The sequence below is a fragment of the Oncorhynchus gorbuscha genome, linkage group LG03 (assembly GCF_021184085.1).
Source record: "Oncorhynchus gorbuscha isolate QuinsamMale2020 ecotype Even-year linkage group LG03, OgorEven_v1.0, whole genome shotgun sequence".
In the NCBI taxonomy this organism is placed as follows: Eukaryota; Metazoa; Chordata; class Actinopteri; order Salmoniformes; family Salmonidae; genus Oncorhynchus; species Oncorhynchus gorbuscha.
In genome coordinates this window covers 106,828,343-106,849,516 of record NC_060175.1, presented here as the reverse complement: position 1 = coordinate 106,849,516, position 21,174 = coordinate 106,828,343, and the positions used below count along the sequence as shown (strand labels likewise).

General features: G+C 42.6%; 1 protein-coding gene across 3 annotated transcripts in view; it reads left to right on the top strand.

Moving 5' to 3' along the window:
- The first annotated feature begins 2,306 nt into the window (after positions 1-2,306).
- LOC124032421 (CD9 antigen-like) overlaps positions 2,307-21,174 on the top strand; it is a 30,417-nt gene continuing 11,549 nt past the window's right edge. Inside the window, exon 1 of one of the 3 annotated variants that reach the window (XM_046344808.1) lies at positions 2,307-3,075. In XM_046344808.1, the coding sequence (XP_046200764.1) occupies positions 3,007-3,075 (69 nt within the window). In that variant the 5' untranslated portion in view covers positions 2,307-3,006. Of the gene's footprint in view, positions 3,076-4,408; positions 4,554-21,174 lie in introns of those variants that run through there. The other 2 variants (XM_046344806.1, XM_046344807.1) reach the window with 2 other exon arrangements.

The following is a 21,174-nucleotide window of genomic DNA, read 5'->3' as shown; positions in this document are numbered from 1 at the left end:
GAAAACCTCTGGGCCCTAGTCATAAGGGTAAGTTGTAGGAGGCACTTTCTCTCTCGGGTCACCTATCCCCACCAGAGAGGTCTTTGAATAAACCTTGAATAAGGGTTTAAAATTTGGAGAAATGACACTAATTGTTTTATATTTTTGACATTTTGTCAGGAAATGCAGCTCCGTCTCAGGTTCTGCTGTGGTGCAGTGGTTGCACAGCCTTTCCTCTGCAGGAAGACAGGTTTTCCTGCGTCTACCCTTCTCAATGGCAAGGCTGTGATCACTCAGCCTGTACTTTGTCAAGGTTTTTGATAAACTATGGTCAAATAGTTTGCCATGGTATACTGTCGATCAGGGCCAGATAGCTCAGCATTTTGCTTTGTGTTTCCCAATAGGTAATCAGTGGTCGGCCCGTCATTCAGTGCAGGTGGCAGAGCTTGTCTTGAGCCCCACCTGATTTGCATGTTATTTTAGCATTAGTACGTGTCACATATCAGTTTGTAAACAATGTAAAATAAAAGAAAGAAAAAAAGATAATTGAGTTAATGAAGCCGCATACGAACATGATTTCTGTTTTGTTTTCTTGAGTAAAGCAGCTCCATAATGCAGGTGTTTCAGTCTAGCCCAGTGCTTTCTATGATGGTGGGGCAGCTCCAAAGTGCAGGTGTTTCAGTCTAGCCCAGTGCTTTCTATGGTGGTGGGGCAGTTCCAAAGTGCAGGTGTTTCAGCCTGGCTCAGTGCTTTCTATGATGGTGGGGCAGCTCCAAAGTGCAGGTGTTTCAGTCTAGCCCAGTGCTTTCTATGATGGTTATTTGGGGCAGCTCCAAAGTTTGTAAACAGGTGTTTCAGTCTAGCCCAGATTTCTTTTTGGTGGTGGGGCAGTTCCAAAGTGCAGGTGTTTCAGCCTGGCTCAGTGCTTTCTATGATGGTGGGGCAGTTCCAAAGTGCAGGTGTTTCAGTCTATCTCAGTGCTTTCTGTGGTGGTGGGGCAGTTCCAAAGTGCAGGTGTTTCAGCCTGGCTCAGTGCTTTCTATGATGGTGGGGCAGTTCCAAAGTGCAGGTGTTTCAGTCTAGCCCAGTGCTTTCTATGATGGTGGGGCAGTTCCAAAGTGCAGGTGTTTCAGCCTATCTCAGTGCTTTCTGTGGTGGTGGGGCAGTCAGTGGGAAATACAGAGCGTAGGGGTTGGTAAATGTTCTCTAGTTGCGTCGTGATTGGCTCAGTGTCCTGTCACTCATGGGGACACTACATCACTGCAAAGTCTCCAGGGAGAGCACAAAAGTTCAAGCCCCTTCTTTGGTGCTGCCATAGTTACATTAGAGGTAACCATCCAAGAAGGCTCAAGGTCATTGGCCACAGATAAAATTGTTAAATCACATTATATCTATCGTAGTTTTGATTGGAGTGATCATGTCAACATCTAACTTTCATAATCTTAGCTAGCGGTCATCATGAATCAAGTCGACAATCTACTGGCAAATCCTTTTTAATCCTTGTCATGTGAAGAGAAATTATAAAGAGAAATTATAGATAAAACATATCGGTGCGCATCGGCCATAAAAATTACACAACAAGTTGAAAATGGCAAATTCAACAATGAGTGGTTTGGAAGGAATCAGTGGCTAACTGCAAGTGTTTCAAAGCAATCATTAGCCTGCTATTCAGTGGAGTGGGTGTGTTGTCCAGGTCTGGGATTAAGGGTCTCTCTTCCAAGCATAAAACCTGAGTGTCGTTAATGTCTCTAGGACGGTCTCTGCTGCCCCCTGGTGACAGGTGGAACCATGACACTCTATGGCAGCACCCGAGGGGCTAGATAAGAATTTACCCTTAGACTTGGTGGTGACGTAGTATCCCCATGAGTGACAGAACACTGAGCCAATCATGGCGCAATGCATTTTCTGCTAGCTTGCCCCACCACCACAGAAAGCACGGAGCTAGGCTGAAACACCTGCATTTTGGAGCTGCCTTACTCAAGGAAACAAAAAAAAAGACCATGTTTGTATGTGGCTTTATTAACTCAATGATATATATGTATTTTGTACATTGTTTGCAAACTGATATGTGACACATATTAATGTCAAATAAAATGCAAAACAGGCAACAACAAAAAATGTATTAATTTATTTTTGCTAAAAATGTGGGTCTCAAAACAGTTGGGCTCTGCCCTGAATGACAGGTCGCCACTGCTTATATGGCCCCTTTAATTATCCTACGGTCCTGACTTGGTGTACAGGGAGAATACTGCAAGAACGGCCCATGTTCGGAATTCTGTCGCTGTACATTTCAAAAGTACTGAACACGAACAACGTCCTTCCTAGCTCGCTCATTAATGTCTTAATCGAAATTACGGATTGCCTCTAATCCGCTCTCCATCCCCTTATGCTGTGGTTTGTACACCTCGATTGTCAGTAGAAACCACATTTGTTCAAGCAAGTCAGCCATGTCAGCTGTTTTTTTGTTTTTTTAAAGGCAGTAAATGAGGTTGAATTAGTTGTTTCCCGATAGCCAAGAAAGCGCTGCTGTTGGGACAGCTTTATGTATGCCGTAACAGTTTGTGTGCACCGTTTTTCACGTTATCGTGCAATTCATGTTGTGCTATGGCTTTGCTGGCATGGATAAAAAAAAATGGTTTGCCCCACCAAGATTTACATGCTAAAATCGCCACTGAATCAGCTCTGTCTGAGGAAAAAAATAAGAGACGGCCTAACCACCATCAGACCAAATCATGCAGGAGAGGACACGGCCAGCCAGCTTCATATCCAATCAGAATCAACCATGCAGTCACTGGACTGGAATCAGCGAGTCCGCATGTCTGCTGTCCCCGTCTGTCTGTGTCGAGTTGGATCCGCCGGTCTGGAAACACAGTGAGAAGAACCTCAGGTGCTTTACTCTGCTGACGATATTGACAGCAGCACCGTGCACCGATATATTGTTTACAATTTTTTTTTTTAAAGAGAAAGAATATCGACAAAACTCCGATTTACGTTTTGTGAATTAGCGGTGCATTTTTTGAGCCAACAATGGGGAAAGTGGAAGGAGGAATGAAATGTGTCAAATATCTACTTTTCATCTTCAACTTCATATTCTGGGTAAGTCGTGATACAGTTTTTAAAATTAATTTTTGGCGAAATATGTTTGTTTGTATGAAGCGGTCTGCTGTGGCGATGCTGCAGTTAACGTTCGCCTATCCAGCCTACAACAAATGCATGTTGCATCGCCATGCGGACATACCAAAGCGCTGAATTATTTTAGCCTATTGTTTGTTTTTTGTAACATTGCTTCTCGAATAGCGACCTTGCAGCTCTAGTCATTTTGCCGGTTAATTTGAGTCTCCCCGTCCTCGGCTATTTGTGTCCCTTTATTCATCGCGTATATTAAGTAAATCGCGTCGGCATGGAAAGGGTGACTGTTAGGAGGTTGAGTTTTGGCTCGTCGGACACTCGGACTCAAATCACATTTTCCACTGAAGGAAAATCCGCCCTTTCCCCAAGCCTTGGCGCGGTGTGTTTTGATCGGAAGGGGAGACGGATAGTCAGGGAGTTATATTACGCTGGCCCGGATTGAACCGGGCAATGGCCCGTCACATCATCGGTCGAAAGCAGGGAGGTAGTAGCGATCTTCCCAAATCAAACAGTAATTTGCACCACTCTAGGTACATCGACCAGAAACATATTTTTTTAAACATAAAATACATGTTTTGAATATGAAGATCGTTTTCATCGGGAAGGCAGATGAAGCGTTTATCAAAAGCAATCACCTTTGCATGTGAAAACACATGGGCCTAATCCTATTCGTCACTCCACGTGCTTGTTTACGTTATGTTTGTTTTGAGCCGACTTCGAGAGGGGCATCGAGCTCATTCCCGGGAGGCAGCCAGGTTCCAAAACGAACGCTATTGTTTTAACACCCGGAAACTCCCCAGACGGTGTGACGCGGGCCAGATAAACGAATCCCCTCGGAGTGAGTTCGGGGCGGTATGGAACAACACCATCTCAGCAATTGGCGCTCTCTCTCTACGTCTGGGTCATTCATTATAAAACAGACATATTATTGATAAACACACAGTGGCGTTTATTCATGATGTCAGACTTCCTCAGATATTTGACCAATAAATTATCTTATTTTTTGTATCTTTCGTCTCTCTGTGTTTTTTCATAATTTTCCTTCAATTCGCAAGTGTCTGAATCTCTCTGGATAAATAATCCAAGCGAGGGAAACAGCACCCGTCTGTCTCAGTATGTGTAGTCTGGACCATAATAGTATAACTTGTTTCTGTCGTAGCATTTGCTTGATTGATGCCAGCAAGCGTTTGGCCTCCCCTGATACAAACAATTATAAAAGAATGAGCCAATCCGCGTTGGTCTGGCGCAGCAAAACGTTCCCCAAGGGAGGTCAGTTTGGATTTGGCTTCAGACCAAATTACTTCCTTTGCAAAACATCAATTTCAGAAAAACGTGTCTGTTTCTGGTCTGTTTGTGTTTGATGTCCTGCAGTAGCTAGCTTGCTAACTCAGTCCTTTCCCAAGACATGGATGGAGATGGGGATTTGGACTTAATTCTCTGTTCAGGTAATTCTGATGTAACCATACATTAATTAATATCTTGTGCCACTGGCCTGAGACGATTGGACTTCATATATGTAGCTTAGATGTAGGCTCACGTTAACTAGCTAGCTAACTTAGCTGGTTCAATGTTGACCATGCTAGGAAGTCAGCTTAGCAAGCATTTTAGCTAGGTAGCCTATGACAACAAACTAAAAGTGTACTGTATGACAGAGCGGTTTGCCAACATGAAGGAGAGCAGGGTGACATTGGAGTTCAACTAGTCTACAAGTAGGATTAGTTTAAAAAACTACGTTTTACATCAGCGGGCACACAGAAATCAGTCCCATGGACAGCCACGTTATATTAAGGAACGTTGGACTAAATTGTTTTTGGCATCTTTTAAGTTTGTTTTCAGTGTAGTTGTTTAGTAAACGGTTGAAAACATTAACTTGCTTGACCGTGTTGCAGGTGATATAGCTGCAGGTCCTATAACTGTTTGTCTGTGGAGCCGATGTGAAATTGCTAGCTAGTTAGCGGTGGTGCGCGCGCTAGTGGCGTTTCAATCGGTGACGTCACTTGCTCTGAGACCTTGAAGTAGTGGTTCCCCTTGCTCTGCAATGGCAGCAGCTTTAGTGGAGTGATGGGTAACGATGCTTCGAGGGTGACTGTTGTTGATGTGTGCAGAGCGTCCCTGGTTCGCGCCCCCGGGTCGGGGCGAGGGGACGGGCGTAAAGTCTACGCTGTTACAGATGCAGCATCTGTTTTGTGGACTTCACCAGACAGATGTTGCTCTCCACTTTTGTGTTGAAACAAACGTAAATGTGCATTTTGAATATATTCTACCACTTTGTGACAGTTGTCTTTTTGTTGTCACAGGCCTTATTGTATATCACTGTGGCTTAGGGGTTATAGAGCCTCATCGTGTGGGCCTTATGTGGCTTAGGGGTTATAGAGCCTCATCATGGGCCTTATTGTATATCACTGTGGCTTAGGGGTTATAAGAGCCTCATCACGGGCCTTATTGTATATCACTGTGGCTTAGGGGTTATAGAGCCTCATCGTGTGGGCCTTATGTGGCTTAGGGGTTATAGAGCCTCATCGCGGGCCTTATTGTCTATCACGGTGGCTTAGGGGTTATAGAGCCTCATCACGGGCCTTATTGTCTATCACGGTGGCTTAGGGGTTATAGAGCCTCATCATGGGCCTTATTGTCTATCGCTGTGGCTTAGGGGTTGTAGAGCCTCATCGCGGGCCTTATTGTATATCACTGTGGCTTAGGGGTTGTAGAGCCTCATCACGGGCCTTATTGTATATCACAGTGGCTTAGCGGTTATAGAGCCTCATCGCGGGCCTTATTGTCTATCACGGTGGCTTATTAACGAATGGGTTATAGAGCAAACTACACAATTATCACAACATACAGTAGGTTGTAATATGGCTTTTATACTGGCTTGGCTTCCCCAGCGATATTCCCCACGTACCTCTACTGTTGTGTACACAGCTAAGCAGATGTTATAGCGGGTGCAGTGAAATGCTTACGTTACTAGCTCCAAACAATGCAGTAAAATGTCACACAGGCAGTGCTTGGGACTGTTTACATGTAGGTGCAGGAGAGCTCCACAATACTTCTGATTATGGTGTTGTATAGAAGGAACGGGCTGCTCAAGCAGTAGCCCATTTGAGGTGCCAGTGCTCGGCTCCTGTGAGCTCCTGCCCATTTCAAGCACTGCAAACTTAAGGGTATATAACGCACACAATCAATGACAAAAAACCCCAGATAGGACGGAAATATTTTAATTCCTCGGAGGTGTTGAACAGCGGCTATTCACCACTGTTGGAGTTTTCTAGGCCTGCCTACATTATGTCCTTATTTGGAAGTTGCATGGCACAAATTAGTAGTTTTTCATTCCTTAGAAGTCTCAACATGTAACGTTTTTTTTTGGGGGGGGGGCAAACTGACCAAATTCACATAGAAATGTAGTTGTAGATCTGTCATTCTACTTGACAGCAAGTCTAATAAGCGGCATATCTGTTCTATGTGTGCTATTTCTATGCTTCCTGTTATTAAGTTTTGTACGTGCATCTTATACTGTGGGTTTTGTACACTGGCTGAAACAACCAGTGTTTTTGGTTATGGAAAATATACTTCATAGTGGTTTAGATGGTACAATGATTCTCTATACTATACTAGTTTTTATTTTTGTCACAAACTGAAATTAAGCAAACTATTAGAATTTTCACAACTAGTAAATGGCGGAGGGATTTATGCGTAGTGCGGCTTTAAAGTTATCTCATCTCTGCTCAGACAGTCTAGCTGGCTGACTGCTACTATCTATTATCTCTACCATCTCTGTTCTCCCCGTACTGTACCGTCTCTAGTCATCCTATCTAACTAGCCTGACTAAGGATGCTGCAGAGCTGTCTGACTAAACTATGTATTATCTCTACCATCTCACGTTATCTCTGTTCTCCCCGTACTGTCTCTAGTCATCCTATCTAACTAGCCTGACTAAGGATGCTGCAGAGCTGTCTGACTAAACTATGTATTATCTCTACCATCTCACGTTATCTCTGTTCTCCCTGTACTGTCTCTAGTCATCCTATCTAACTAGCCTAAGGATGCTGCAGAGCTGTTTGGTGAAATAAATGGACTAGTTTTTCAAAGTAGATAAGGTGTACTTTCACAAACTCTCTCTCTCTCTCTCTCTCTCTCGTTGTTGTGTACATTCGTCTCTCGCTGCGGTCTGTGTGTATCTAATCTAAGTAGCAACCATAATGGTGTACCCATTAGGGGCGGCAGGGTAGCCTAGTGGTTAGAGAATTGGACTAGTAACCGGAAGGTTACAAGTTCAAATCCCCGAGCTGACAAGGTAAAAATCTGTCATTCTGCCCCTTAACAAGGCAGTTAAATCCACTGTTCCTAGGCAGTCATTGAAAATAAGAATTTGTTCTTAACTGACTTGCCTAGTAAAATAAAGGTACAAAATAAAAATCTGAAAGAACAAGCGCAAGGATTGTGGTCATTGTAGTTAATTACCGCGTTTTATGAACTGAACTAGGTTGTCCCAAGCACCTGCTCTCTCTCGATCTCTCTTTCTCTTATCTTACACACAACAGGAAGTGAAGAAAGTGTTGCCACTGTGACAGGAAGTGAAGAAAGTGTTGCCACTGTGACAGGATGTGAAGAAACTATTGCCACTGTGACAGGATGTAAAGAAACTGTTGCCACGGTGTTTGAACTTAGCCTCTGATGAAATTAGTGACACACGTGCTGCCGTGACACTTTAGACTCATGAGCATGGTTTTCGTTAGCCGGTAATAGCTGATAAATGAAATTGGTTCCGGCCAATTGTCCAAGAGAAGAAACAATCCCATTCCTCTGCGCTGTCACTGTGTCCGTCTGCTTTATAGCCTCGACACTGATGGAAATACCAGTTGACTGGTCGGCTTTATAGCCTCTACACTGATGGAAATACCAGTTGACTGGTCGGCCTTATAGCCTCGACACTGATGGAAATACCAGTTGACTGGTCGGCCTTATAGCCTCTACACTGATGGAAATACCAGTTGACTGGTCGGCTTTATAGCCTCTACACTGATGGAAATACCAGTTGACTGGTCGGCTTTATATCCTCTACACTGATGGAAATACCAGTTGACTGGTCGGCTTTACAGCCTCTACACTGATGGAAATACCAGTTGACTGGTCTGCTTTATAGCCTCTACACTGATGGAAATACCAGTTGAATGGTCGGCTTTATAGCCTCTACACTGATGGAAATACCAGTTGACTGGTCGGCTTTATAGCCTCCACTGGAAATACCAGTTGAATGGTCGGCTTTACAGCCTCTACACTGATGGAAATACCAGTTGACTGGTCGGCTTTATAGCCTCTACACTGATGGAAATACCAGTTGACTGGTCGGCTTTATAGCCTCGACACTGATGGAAATACCAGTTGACTGGTCGGCTTTATAGCCTCTACACTGATGGAAATACCAGTTGACTGGTCGGCTTTATATCCTCTACACTGATGGAAATACCAGTCAATAAATACATTTGACTGGTAATGCTCTTTGATCTATATTTGCATACTTTAGAGGAATTAAATTGGCGCTTGTTAACAATATATTTGTTACGTATTAGGGATGCACCGATGTCCAATATTTTCCTTGCCCAGAAAAACTATACCCGATAACCAATATTAAGTCTTTTAAGCATTCTAGTACAGTTAAATAATTGAAACACACCACACTAGCCAAAAACGTTAATTTGTTGGTATTTACATATGTCCCCAATAACAGTAAAACTTCTATTTATTTACTAAACCTATTTCTTTCACTTACAGCTGTTTCGTTGTTCAGTTGTTCAGTCGTTTCATTCTCAACCAGGATTTCATCATACATGCCAAGCAGTGAAGTTTCAGCTCTGTCTGTCCGTGGTCTCTCTTCCTCTACATCTTGTCCAGCTCTGTCTGTCCGCGGTCTCTCTTTACATCTTGTCCAGCTCTGTCTGTCCGTGGTCTCTCTTCCTCTACACTGTCACTGTGTCCGTTTACATCTTGTCCAGCTCTGTCTGTCCGTGGTCTCTCTTCCTCTACACTGTCACTGTGTCCGTTTACATCTTGTCCAGCTCTGTCTGTCCGTGGCCTCTCTTTACATCGTGTCCAGCTCTGTCTGTCCGTGGTCTCTCTTCCTCTACACTGTCACTGTGTCCGTTTACATCTTGTCCAGCTCTCTGTCCGTGGTCTCTCTTTACATCTTGTCCAGCTCTGTCTGTCCGTGGTCTCTTCCTCTACAACTTGTCCAGCTCTGTCTGTCCGTGGTCTCTCTTCCTCTACATCTTGTCCAGCTCTGTCTGTCCGTGGTCTCTCTTCCTCTACATCTTGTCCAGCTCTGTCTGTCCGTGGTCTCTCTTTACATCTTGTCCAGCTCTGTCTGTCCGTGGTCTCTTCCTCTACAACTTGTCCAGCTCTGTCTGTCCGTGGTCTCTCTTCCTCTACATCTTGTCCAGCTCTGTCTGTCCGTGGTCTCTCTTCCTCTACATCTTGTCCAGCTCTGTCTGTCCGTGGTCTCTCTTCCTCTACATCTTGTCCAGCTCTGTCTGTCCGTGGTCTCTCTTCCTCTACATCTTGTCCAGCTCTGTCTGTCCGTGGTCTCTCTTCCTCTGCACTGTCACTGTGTCCGTTTACATCGTGTCCAGCTCTGTCTGTTCGTGGTCTCTCTTCCTCTGCACTGTCACTGTGTCCGTTTACATCTTGTCCAGCTCTCTGTCCGTGGTCTCTCTTTACATCTTGTCCAGCTGTGTCTAACCTGTTTCTTGTCTGCATCGAAGTAGCGGTCCTTGTACCTGGCATCTAGCATGGTGGCGACACAGTAGAGGTCCTTTTACCTAGCATCTAGCATGGTGGCGACACAGTAGAGGTCCTTGTACCTAGCATCTAGCATGGTGGCGACACAGTAGAGGTCCTTGTACCTGGCATCTAGCATGGTGGTGACACAGTAGAGGTCCTTTTACCTAGCATCTAGCATGGTGGTGACACCGAGGTCGTTGTACCTAGCATCTAGCATGGTGGCGACACAGTAGAGGTCCTGGTATCTGGCATCTAGCATGGTGGTCACACAGTAGAGGTCCTTGTACCTGGCATTGAGCATGTTGGTGACACAGTAGAGGTCCTTGTACCTGGCATCTAGCATGGTGGTGACACAGTAGAGGTCCTTGTACCTGGCATCTAGCATGGTGGTGACACAGTAGAGGTCCTTGTACCTGGCATCTAGCATGGTGGTGACACAGTAGAGGTCCTTGTACCTGGCATCTAGCATGGTGGTGACACAGTAGCGGTCCTTGTACCTGGCATCTAGCATGGTGGTGACACAGTAGAGGTCCTGGTATCTGGCATCTAGCATGGTGGTGACACAGTAGAGGTCCTTGTACCTGGCATCTAGCATGGTGGCGACACGTTAACTTAGTGGAGTGTGTTTGTTTTATCCATGTGAATTCAATTAGTTTTTGACAGCATCCCTTTTTGATTTAAACACAACTTTCCATACATGTTTGGCCATGTTGCTCAGAAAGTGCCTTCTTGGACCTGAATGCCAAAACGATCATGAGATAAAGGTACTGGAAGTTGACTCCTTTTGTAAATACTATATCATTAACGTTTCAATTGACAGTTTAGTTGTATTTACTTTTCACAAGACGCAGTCAAATCAAAATCGGATTCAATAGAAAACGTTACATTCTTCAGTAAGAAGGTAATCAATATTTTTAATTACCCGACTGTGACCAGAACACGAGGTCCTTTTATAAAACATAAAGTGTATTTACCTAGTAGAGACCCGAGGACCTTCGAGTTAACAAACCTTGTGGATGGGTTTGGAATCTCTTGTAGTAGAGCTTTTGTAATGAAGGGATCTATGGGACTTCATTTAGCAGACACTCTAATCCAGAGAAAATTACAGGAGCAATTAGGGTTGTGTCTTGCTTAACACATCGACAGATTTTTCAGCTAGTTGGCAAGGGGATTTGAACGAGCACCACGCTCTTAACTGCTTCCTGACACCATGAGACATCCATTGCTTCATCACTGGAAAAGATACGGTTGACTTTTTATATCATTTAAAAGCTTCCAAACATTGTTGTCAATTTATTGTCTTTAAAAAACATCCTTTTAACGTAAATGATTAAATAATTACTTATTTCCCTCATTAATAATAATAATAATAATATATGCCATTTAGCAGACGCTTTTATCCAAAGCGACTTACAGTCATGTGTGCATACATTCTACGTATGGTGCAAATCAATTTATAACATTCTTGACATGTGTTTCTCTGGATGTTGTTCTTATTCTGTCTCTCACTGTTCAAGTAAACCATTACAATTATTAGGGTTGGACTAGTAACCAGCAGGTAGACTAGTGGTTGGACTAGTAACCAGCAGGTAGACTAGTGGTTGGACTAGTAACCAGCAGGTAGACTAGTGGTTGGACTAGTAACCAGCAGGTAGACTAGTGGTTGGACTAGTAACCAGCAGGTAGACTAGTGGTTAGAGGGTTGGACTAGTAACCGGCAGGTAGACTAGTGGTTGGACTAGTAACCAGCAGGTAGACTAGTGGTTAGAGGGTTGGACTAGTAACCAACAGGTAGACTAGTGGTCGGAGTGTTGGACTAGTAACCAGCAGGTAGACTAGTGGTCAGAGGGTTGGACTAGTAACCAGCAGGTAGCCTAGTGGTTAGAGGGTTGGACTAGTAACCGGCAGGTAGCCTAGTGGTTAGAGTGTTGGACTAGTAACCAGCAGGTAGCCTAGTGGTTAGAGTGTTGGACTAGTAACCGGCAGGTCGCTGGTTTGAAAGCTGACCCGACAATGTGAAAACTCTGTCCATGTGCCCTTGAGAAAGGCACTCAACCCTAATATGCTACATGATGGCTACTGAACCCTAATATGCTACATGATGGCTACTGAACCCTAATATGCTACATGATGGTTACTAAACCCTAGTATGATCCACCATGGTTACTGAAGCCTAATACGATTTGATCCACCATGGTTACTGAACCCTAGTATGATCCACCATGGTTACTGAACCCTAGTATGATCCACCATGGTTACTGAACCCTAATACGATCCACCATGGTTACTGAACCCTAATACGATCCACCATGGTTACTGAACCCTAGTATGATCCACCATGGTTACTGAACCCTAATACGATCCACCATGGTTACTGAACCCTAATACGATCCACCATGGTTACTGAACCCTAATACGATCCACCATGGTTACTGAACCCTAATACGATCCACCATGGTTACTGAACCCTAGTATGATCCACCATGGTTACTGAACCCTAGTATGATCCACCATGGTTACTGAACCCTAATACGATTTGATCCACCATGGTTACTGAACCCTAGTATGATCCACCATGGTTACTGAACCCTAATACGATCCACCATGGTTACTGAACCCTAATACGATCCACCATGGTTACTGAACCCTAATACGATCCACCATGGTTACTGAACCCTAATACGATCCACCATGGTTACTGAAGCCTAATACGATCCACCATGGTTACTGAACCCTAATTTCATCCACCATGGTTACTGAACCCTAATTTCATCCACCATGGTTACTGAACCCTAATACGATTTGATCCACCATGGTTACTGAACCCTAATACGATCCACCATGGTTACTGAAGCCTAATACGATTTGATCCACCATGGTTACTGAACCCTAATTTCATCCACCATGGTTACTGAACCCTAATACGATCCACCATGGTTACTGAAGCCTAATACGATTTGATCCACCATGGTTACTGAACCCTAATACGATCCACCATGATTACTGAACCCTAATTTGATCCACCATGGTTACTGAACCCTAATACGATCCACCATGGTTACTGAAGCCTAATACGATTTGATCCACCATGGTTACTGAACCCTAATTTGATCCACCATGGTTACTGAACCCTAATTTGATCCACCATGGTTACTGAACCCTAATTCGATCCACCATGGTTACTGAACCCTAATATTATTTTATATTAATTTAGATTAAAATGATGTAGTTTAGATTCAATTGGATTGACCTAATAATTGTTTAACTATGTCTCTATCCATCAGAGAGAGGGAGACCCCAACGGTCTCTCTCTATGATCCTGACCTAGGTAAAGAGAGGAGACACACCAGAGTGGATGTTGCTTCTATCTCTCCTTTCATAGTTTATCCTCCTCTCCTACCCAGTCCCCAGACCTCCTCCACTGCAGACAGAGGGGGGGATGAAATCCAGTGGGGGAGGGGCCTGGTAGTACTTTCAAATCCCTTGTTAGAGAGAGATTGGAGAGGATAGAGAGACCAGACGGGAGAGGGGAGGATAGAGAGCCCAGACGGGAGAGGGGAGGATAGAGAGCCCAGACGGGAGAGGGGAGGATAGAGAGCCCAGATGGGAGAGGGGAGGATAGAGAGCCCAGATGGGAGAGGGGAGGATAGAGAGACCAGACGGGAGAGGGGAGGATAGAGAGACCAGACGGGAGAGGGGAGGATAGAGAGACCAGACGGGAGAGGGGAGGATAGAGAGACCAGACGGGAGAGGGAAGGATAGAGAGACCAGACGGGAGAGGGGAGGATAGAGAGACCAGACGGGAGAGGGGAGGATAGAGAGACCAGACGGGAGAGGGGAGGATAGAGAGACCAGACGGGAGAGGGGAGGATAGAGAGACCAGACGGGAGAGGGGAGGAGACCAGACGGGAGAGGGGAGGATAGAGAGACCAGACGGGAGAGGGGAGGATAGAGAGACCAGACGGGAGAGGGGAGGATAGAGAGACCAGACGGGAGAGGGGAGGATAGAGAGACCAGACGGGAGAGGGGAGGATAGAGAGACCAGACGGGAGAGGGGAGGATAGAGAGACCAGACGGGAGAGGGGAGGATAGAGAGACCAGACGGGAGAGGGGAGGATAGAGAGACCAGACGGGAGAGGATAGAGAGACCAGACGGGAGAGGATAGAGAGGATAGAAGCGCATATATATATTTTTTTTTTGCATTTTTAGCTCAGAAAGTGTCTTATGCAGAACCAGAAAGTCAATTCAAATTTAGAAAATGCTTGGCCAATAGCAAGTGTGTAAATGAATTTGACAGTTTTTCACGATATCATCGATGTTATTGATCTAGATAGTAAACAATAGCTCGTACCAATGACTAGCGGGGCCACCTTTCTGAAGCTCCAGAACCTCCCATACTGCCGTGATGGCTCGGGATCTTTCATGGAGATAATGATTTAACCCTAAGCAAACGTCAGAGCCCAGTCCAATCGAAAGACCGCTTCTTTTAGTTCCCTGATCAGTGTCGAACGCTTTCGATAGGTCAGTAAACACGGCAGCACAACTTTTTCTATTATCCAAGGCGTTCGCAATATCATTCACAACAATGGTTGCTTAGCAACTGGATACCAACGTGTTCTGTGGAGAGAGGGGAAAAAAAAGGTGATAGTTCCAATATTTGGATAATTGTTGTGATTGGAGGATAGATTGGAGGGGTTATCGAATCAGGATCTTCGCCTCAAGCTCATATAATGATAGAATGTTGATGTTTGAAGATGGCAGAAAGGTGATTCTCTTTGGCAGTGACCAGGAGTAAACTTCCAACTTGGATGTCATAAGGTGAATGCACCAATTTGTAAGTCGCTCTGGATAAGAGAGTCTGCTAAATGACTTAAATGTAAATGTCAACTGTAGTTCTGACACTGGTAAAGGCTGCTGAATGAATGTGCTCATGTGCGTGCACGTCTCTCCAGCACAGAATGCAAAGCCATTTTAGGAGATGAAAAACACACTAGTGTTTCCCCTATGATTTTTTTTCCCTTTCTTCAGCGGTGGTGGAAAAGTTGGCGTGGGGGGAGGAGTGGGTGTGGTCACCCACTCCTCCCCCCACGGTCAGACATAAGGGTAAAACCCTTTGGGCTGAGGTATCTAGCTGTATTCAGACACACCATTGTCTGTAGCCAACCCCTCTGTGAAGGATGGTTATAGATGTGGAAAGAGGGAGAGAATTGTTAAACAACATCGTACAACAGGGTTCCCCCTTTTAAACCCCCTTTCCCTCCACTCTCTCATCAGATACAATGGGGTTTGCCCCCCCCCTCCCCACCCGTCCTTCCTCTTTCACTCTCATACTTTCTTTTCATCTTCATTCTTTCTCTGTTTACCCCCCCCTCTCTCTCTTTGTGATAACCCACAATAACAGACCTTAGAGCAACACCCCCTCCCCCTCTCTCTCTCTTTTGATAACCCACAATAACAGACCTTAGAGCAACACCCCCCCCCCCCCTCTCTCTCTCTTTGTGATAACCCACAATAACAGACCTTAGAGCAACACCCCCCTCCCCCCTCTCTCTCTTTGTGATAACCCACGATAACAGACCTTAGAGCAACACAGACCTTAGAGCAACACCCCCCTCCCCCCTCTCTCTCTCTTTGTGATAACCCACAATAACAGACCTTAGAGCAACACCCCCCCCCCCACTCTCTCTCTTTGTGATAACCCACGATAACAGACCTTAGAGCAACACCCCCCTCCCCCCCCTTTGTGATAACCTCACGATAACAGACCTTTGCTGATCTCTTTGTGATAACAATAACAGACCTTAGAGCACACACCCCCTAACCCACAATAACAGACCTTAGCGCTGAGGGAAATTACCCTCACAAACAGACCATTAGACTACACTGAACAGACCATTAGACTACACTGAACAGACCATTAGACTACACTGAACAGACCATGAACAGACCATTAGACTACACTGAACAGACCATTAGACTACACTGAACAGACCATTAGACTACACTGAACAGACCATTAGACTACACTGAACAGACCATTAGACTACACTGAACAGACCATTAGACTACACTGAACAGACCATTAGACTACACTGAACAGACCATTAGACTACACTGAACAGACCATTAGACTACACTGAACAGACCATTAGACTACACTGAACAGACCATTAGACTACACTGAACAGACCATTAGACTACACTGAACAGACCATTAGACTACACTGAACAGACCATTAGACTACACTGAACAGACCATTAGACTACACTGAACAGACCATTAGACTACACTGAACAGACCATTAGACTACACTGAACAGACCATTAGACTACACTGAACAGACCATTAGACTACACTGAACAGACCATTAGACTACACTGAACAGACCATTAGACTACACTGAACAGACCATTAGACTACACTGAACAGACCATTAGACTACACTGAACAGACCATTAGACTACACTGAACAGACCATTAGACTACACTGAACAGACCATTAGACTACACTGAACAGACCATTAGACTACACTGAACAGACCATTAGACTACACTGAACAGACCATTAGACTACACTGAACAGACCATTAGACTACACTGAACAGACCATTAGACTACACTGAACAGACCATTAGACTACACTGAACAGACCATTAGACTACACTGAACAGACCATTAGACTACACTGAACAGACCATTAGACTACACTGAACAGACCATTAGACTACACTGAACAGACCATTAGACTACACTGAACAGACCATTAGACTACACTGAACAGACCATTAGACTACACTGAACAGACCATTAGACTACACTGAACAGACCATTAGACTACACTGAACAGACCATTAGACTACACTGAACAGACCATTAGACTACACTGAACAGACCATTAGACTACACTGAACAGACCATTAGACTACACTGAACAGACCATTAGACTACACTGAACAGACCATTAGACTACACTGAACAGACCATTAGACTACACTGAACAGACCATTAGACTACACTGAACAGACCATTAGACTACACTGAACAGACCATTAGACTACACTGAACAGACCATTAGACTACACTGAACAGACCATTAGACTACACTGAACAGACCATTAGACTACACTGAACAGACCATTAGACTACACTGAACAGACCATTAGACTACACTGAACAGACCATTAGACTACACTGAACAGACCATTAGACTACACTGAACAGACCATTAGACTACACTGAACAGACCATTAGACTACACTGAACAGACCATTAGACTACACTGAACAGACCATTAGACTACACTGAACAGACCATTAGACTACACTGAACAGACCATTAGACTAACACTGAACAGACCATTAGACTACACTGAACAGACCATTAGACTACACTGAACAGACCACACAGACACACACAGACTACACTGAACAGACCATTAGACTACACTGAACAGACCATTAGACTCTACTAAACACTGAACAGACCATTAGACTAAACTACTGAACAAACATACTGTACTAAACACTGTACTCTATTAAACTACTGTACTCAATACTGTAAAAGGCCTTAACTAAACTACAGATAAATTTCCACTGTGTCTAAAAATTCCTGGCTTAATAAACTGTACTCTACTGTACTAAACTACTCTACTAAACTACTCTACTAAACTACTCCACTAAACTACTGTACTGTACTAAACTACTGTACTAAACTACTGTACTGTACTAAACTACTCTACTAAACTACTGTACTAAACTATTGTACTGTACTAAACTACTATACTAAACTACTGTACTAAACTACTCTACTAAACTAATGTACTAAACTACTGTACTGTACTGAACTACTCTACTAAACTACTGTACTGTACTAAACTACTGTACTAAACTACTACTACTGTACTAAACTACTGTACTAAAACTACTCTACTAAACTACTGTACTAAACTACTGTACTACTAAAACTACTGTACTAAACTACTGTACTAAACTACTGTACTAAACTACTGTACTGTAAACTAAACTACTATACTAAACTACTATACTAAACTACTGTACTGTACTACTGTACTAAACTAACTACTACTATTAAACTACTCTATTAAACTACTCTATTAAACTACTGTACTAAACTACTGTACTAAACTACTGTACTAAACTACTGTACTAAACTACTGTACTGTACTAAACTACTGTACTAAACTACTACTAAACTACTGTACTAAACTACTGTACTGTACTAAACTACTATACTAAACTACTGTACTAAACTACTGTACTGTACTAAACTACTGTACTACTACTATAAAACTACTGTACTAAACTACTGTACTAAACTACTGTACTAAACTACTCTACTAAACTACTCTACTAAACTACTGTACTGTACTAAACTACTGTACTAAACTACTGTACTAAACTACTGTACTAAACTACTCTACTCTACTAAACTACTGTACTGTACTAAACTACTACTATACTAAACTACTATACTAAACTACTGTACTCTACTAAACTACTGTACTGTACTAAACTACTGTACTAAACTACTGTAAACTACTGTACTAAACTACTGTACTAAACTACTGTACTAAACTACTGTACTAAACTACTGTACTCTACTAAACTACTGTACTAAACTACTCTACTAAACTACTGTACTAAACTACTGTACTACTAAAACTACTAAACTACTGTACTGTACTAAACTACTAAAACTGTACTAAACTAACTGTACTAAACTACTACTACTAAAGTACTCTACTAAAACTGTACTAAACTACTAAAACTGTACTCTACTAAACTACTCTACTAAACTACTGTACTAAACTAAACTACTACTGTACTAAACTACTGTACTGTACTAAACTACTGTACTGTACTAAACTACTGTACTAAACTACTGTACTGTACTAAACTACTCCACTAAACTACTCCACTAAACTACTCCACTAAACTACTGTACTAAACTACTGTACTAAACTACTGTACTAAACTACTGTACTAAACTACTATACTAAACTACTGTACTGTACTAAACTAAACTACTGTACTGTACTAAACTACTATACTAAACTACTGTACTAAACTACTATACTAAACTACTGTACTGTACTAAACTACTCTACTAAACTACTGTACTAAACTACTCTACTAAACTACTCTACTAAACTACTGTACTAAACTACTCTACTAAACTACTGTACTAAACTACTGTACTCTACTAAACTACTCTACTAAACTACTCTACTAAACTACTCTACTAAACTACTGTACTAAACTACTGTACTAAACTACTGTACTGTACCAAACTACTGTACTAAACTACTGTACTAAACTACTGTACTATTGTACTTAATGTTCTGTACTAAACTACTCTACTAAACTACTGTACTAAACTACTGTACTAAACTACTCTACTAAACTACTGTACTAAACTACTGTACTAAACTACTCTACTAAACTACTGTACTAAACTACTCTACTAAACTACTCTACTAAACTACTGTACTAAACTACTGTACTGTACTATTGTACTAATGTTCTGTACTAAACTACTGTACTAAACTACTATACTAAACTATTGTACTAATGTTCTGTACTAAACTACTGTACTAAACTACTGTACTAAATTATTGTACTAAACTACTGTACTAAACTATTGTACTCTACTAAACTATTGTACTAAACTACTCTACTAAACTATTGTACTCTACTAAACTACTCTACTAAACTATTGTACTCTACTAAACTATTGTACTAAACTACTCTACTAAACTATTGTACTCTACTAAACTACTGTACTGTACTATTGTACTAATGTTCTGTACTAAACTACTGTACTAAACTACTGTACTAAACTACTGTACTAAACTACTGTACTGTACTATTGTACTAAACTACTGTACTAAACTATTGTACTAAACTACTCTACTAAACTACTGTACTAAACTACTGTACTAAACTACTCTACTAAACTACTGTACTCTACTAAACTATTGTACTAAACTACTCTACTAAACTACTGTACTCTACTAAACTACTGTACTCTACTAAACTACTGTACTAAACTACTGTACTGTACTACTGTACTGTACTATTGTACTAATGTTCTGTACTAAACTACTGTACTGTACTATTGTACTAATGTTCTGTACTAAACTACTGTACTAAACTACTGTACTGTACTACTGTACTGTACTATTGTACTAATGTTCTGTACTAAACTACTGTACTGTACTCTACTGTACTACTCTACTGTACTATTGTACTAATGTTCTGTACTAAACTACTGTACTGTACTCTACTGTACTACTGTACTGTACTATTGTACTAATGTTCTGTACTAAACTATTGTACTGTACTGACTTCCTACGGTACTGGCTCAGATTGGTCTGGTTTGGACCAACCAGATGTGGTCTTGTTTATGGAAGGAGGTAATTCCGACAATAGCCGGTGTGTATACCCCTAATATGCAAAAATAAGTGTGTTCCTATTTAGCATAAATTACCACGAAGAGAAGGATATTCATGTCCATCATTATGCATTTCTGTATAGTACCGATCTGTTCCGTTACCGGGTGTTACCTCCTGTAGTTCAGTTACCAAAGGACAACCTGTCGAGGTGTGATGTCATAGCTGACGCATCATTCTCCCTGCAGACATCATGGAATGTAAATCCCAGATAGAAAACATTAAAAATGCATATATTTTTTTTAAACCCCAGAGGGAGATTTTGACCGTAATCCTGTTACCATACTTTGCATCGTCGCAGTTATTAAACTAAAATTTTTTTTTTTGAAATGCACGTGTAAATTGATCAAAGCCCCTGTCCATAGAGTTGAATGAGCCCCTGTCCATAGAGTTGAATGAGCCCCTGTCCATAGAGTTGAATGAGCCCCTGTCCATAGAGTTGAATGAGCCCCTGTCCATAGAGTTGAATGAGCCCCTGTCCATAGAGTTGAATGAGCCCCTGTCCATAGAGTTGAATGAGCCCCTGTCCATAGAGTTGAATGAGCCCCTGTCCATAGAGTTGAATGAGCCCCTGTCCATAGAGTTGAATGAGCCCCTGTCCATAGAGTTGAATGAGCCCCTGTCCATAGAGTTGAATGAGCCCCTGTCCATAGAGTTGAATGAGCCCCTGTCCATAGAGTTGAATGAGCCCCTGTCCATAGAGTTGAATGGTTTGTTAAACTTTTTGGAATCAATGTTTTTTTGTTGTTGTTTTTTTGGCGTACATTATGAAAGTTTAATTCCGTTACCGTGGAAATGCACGAGGGGAGGAGGGGAGGG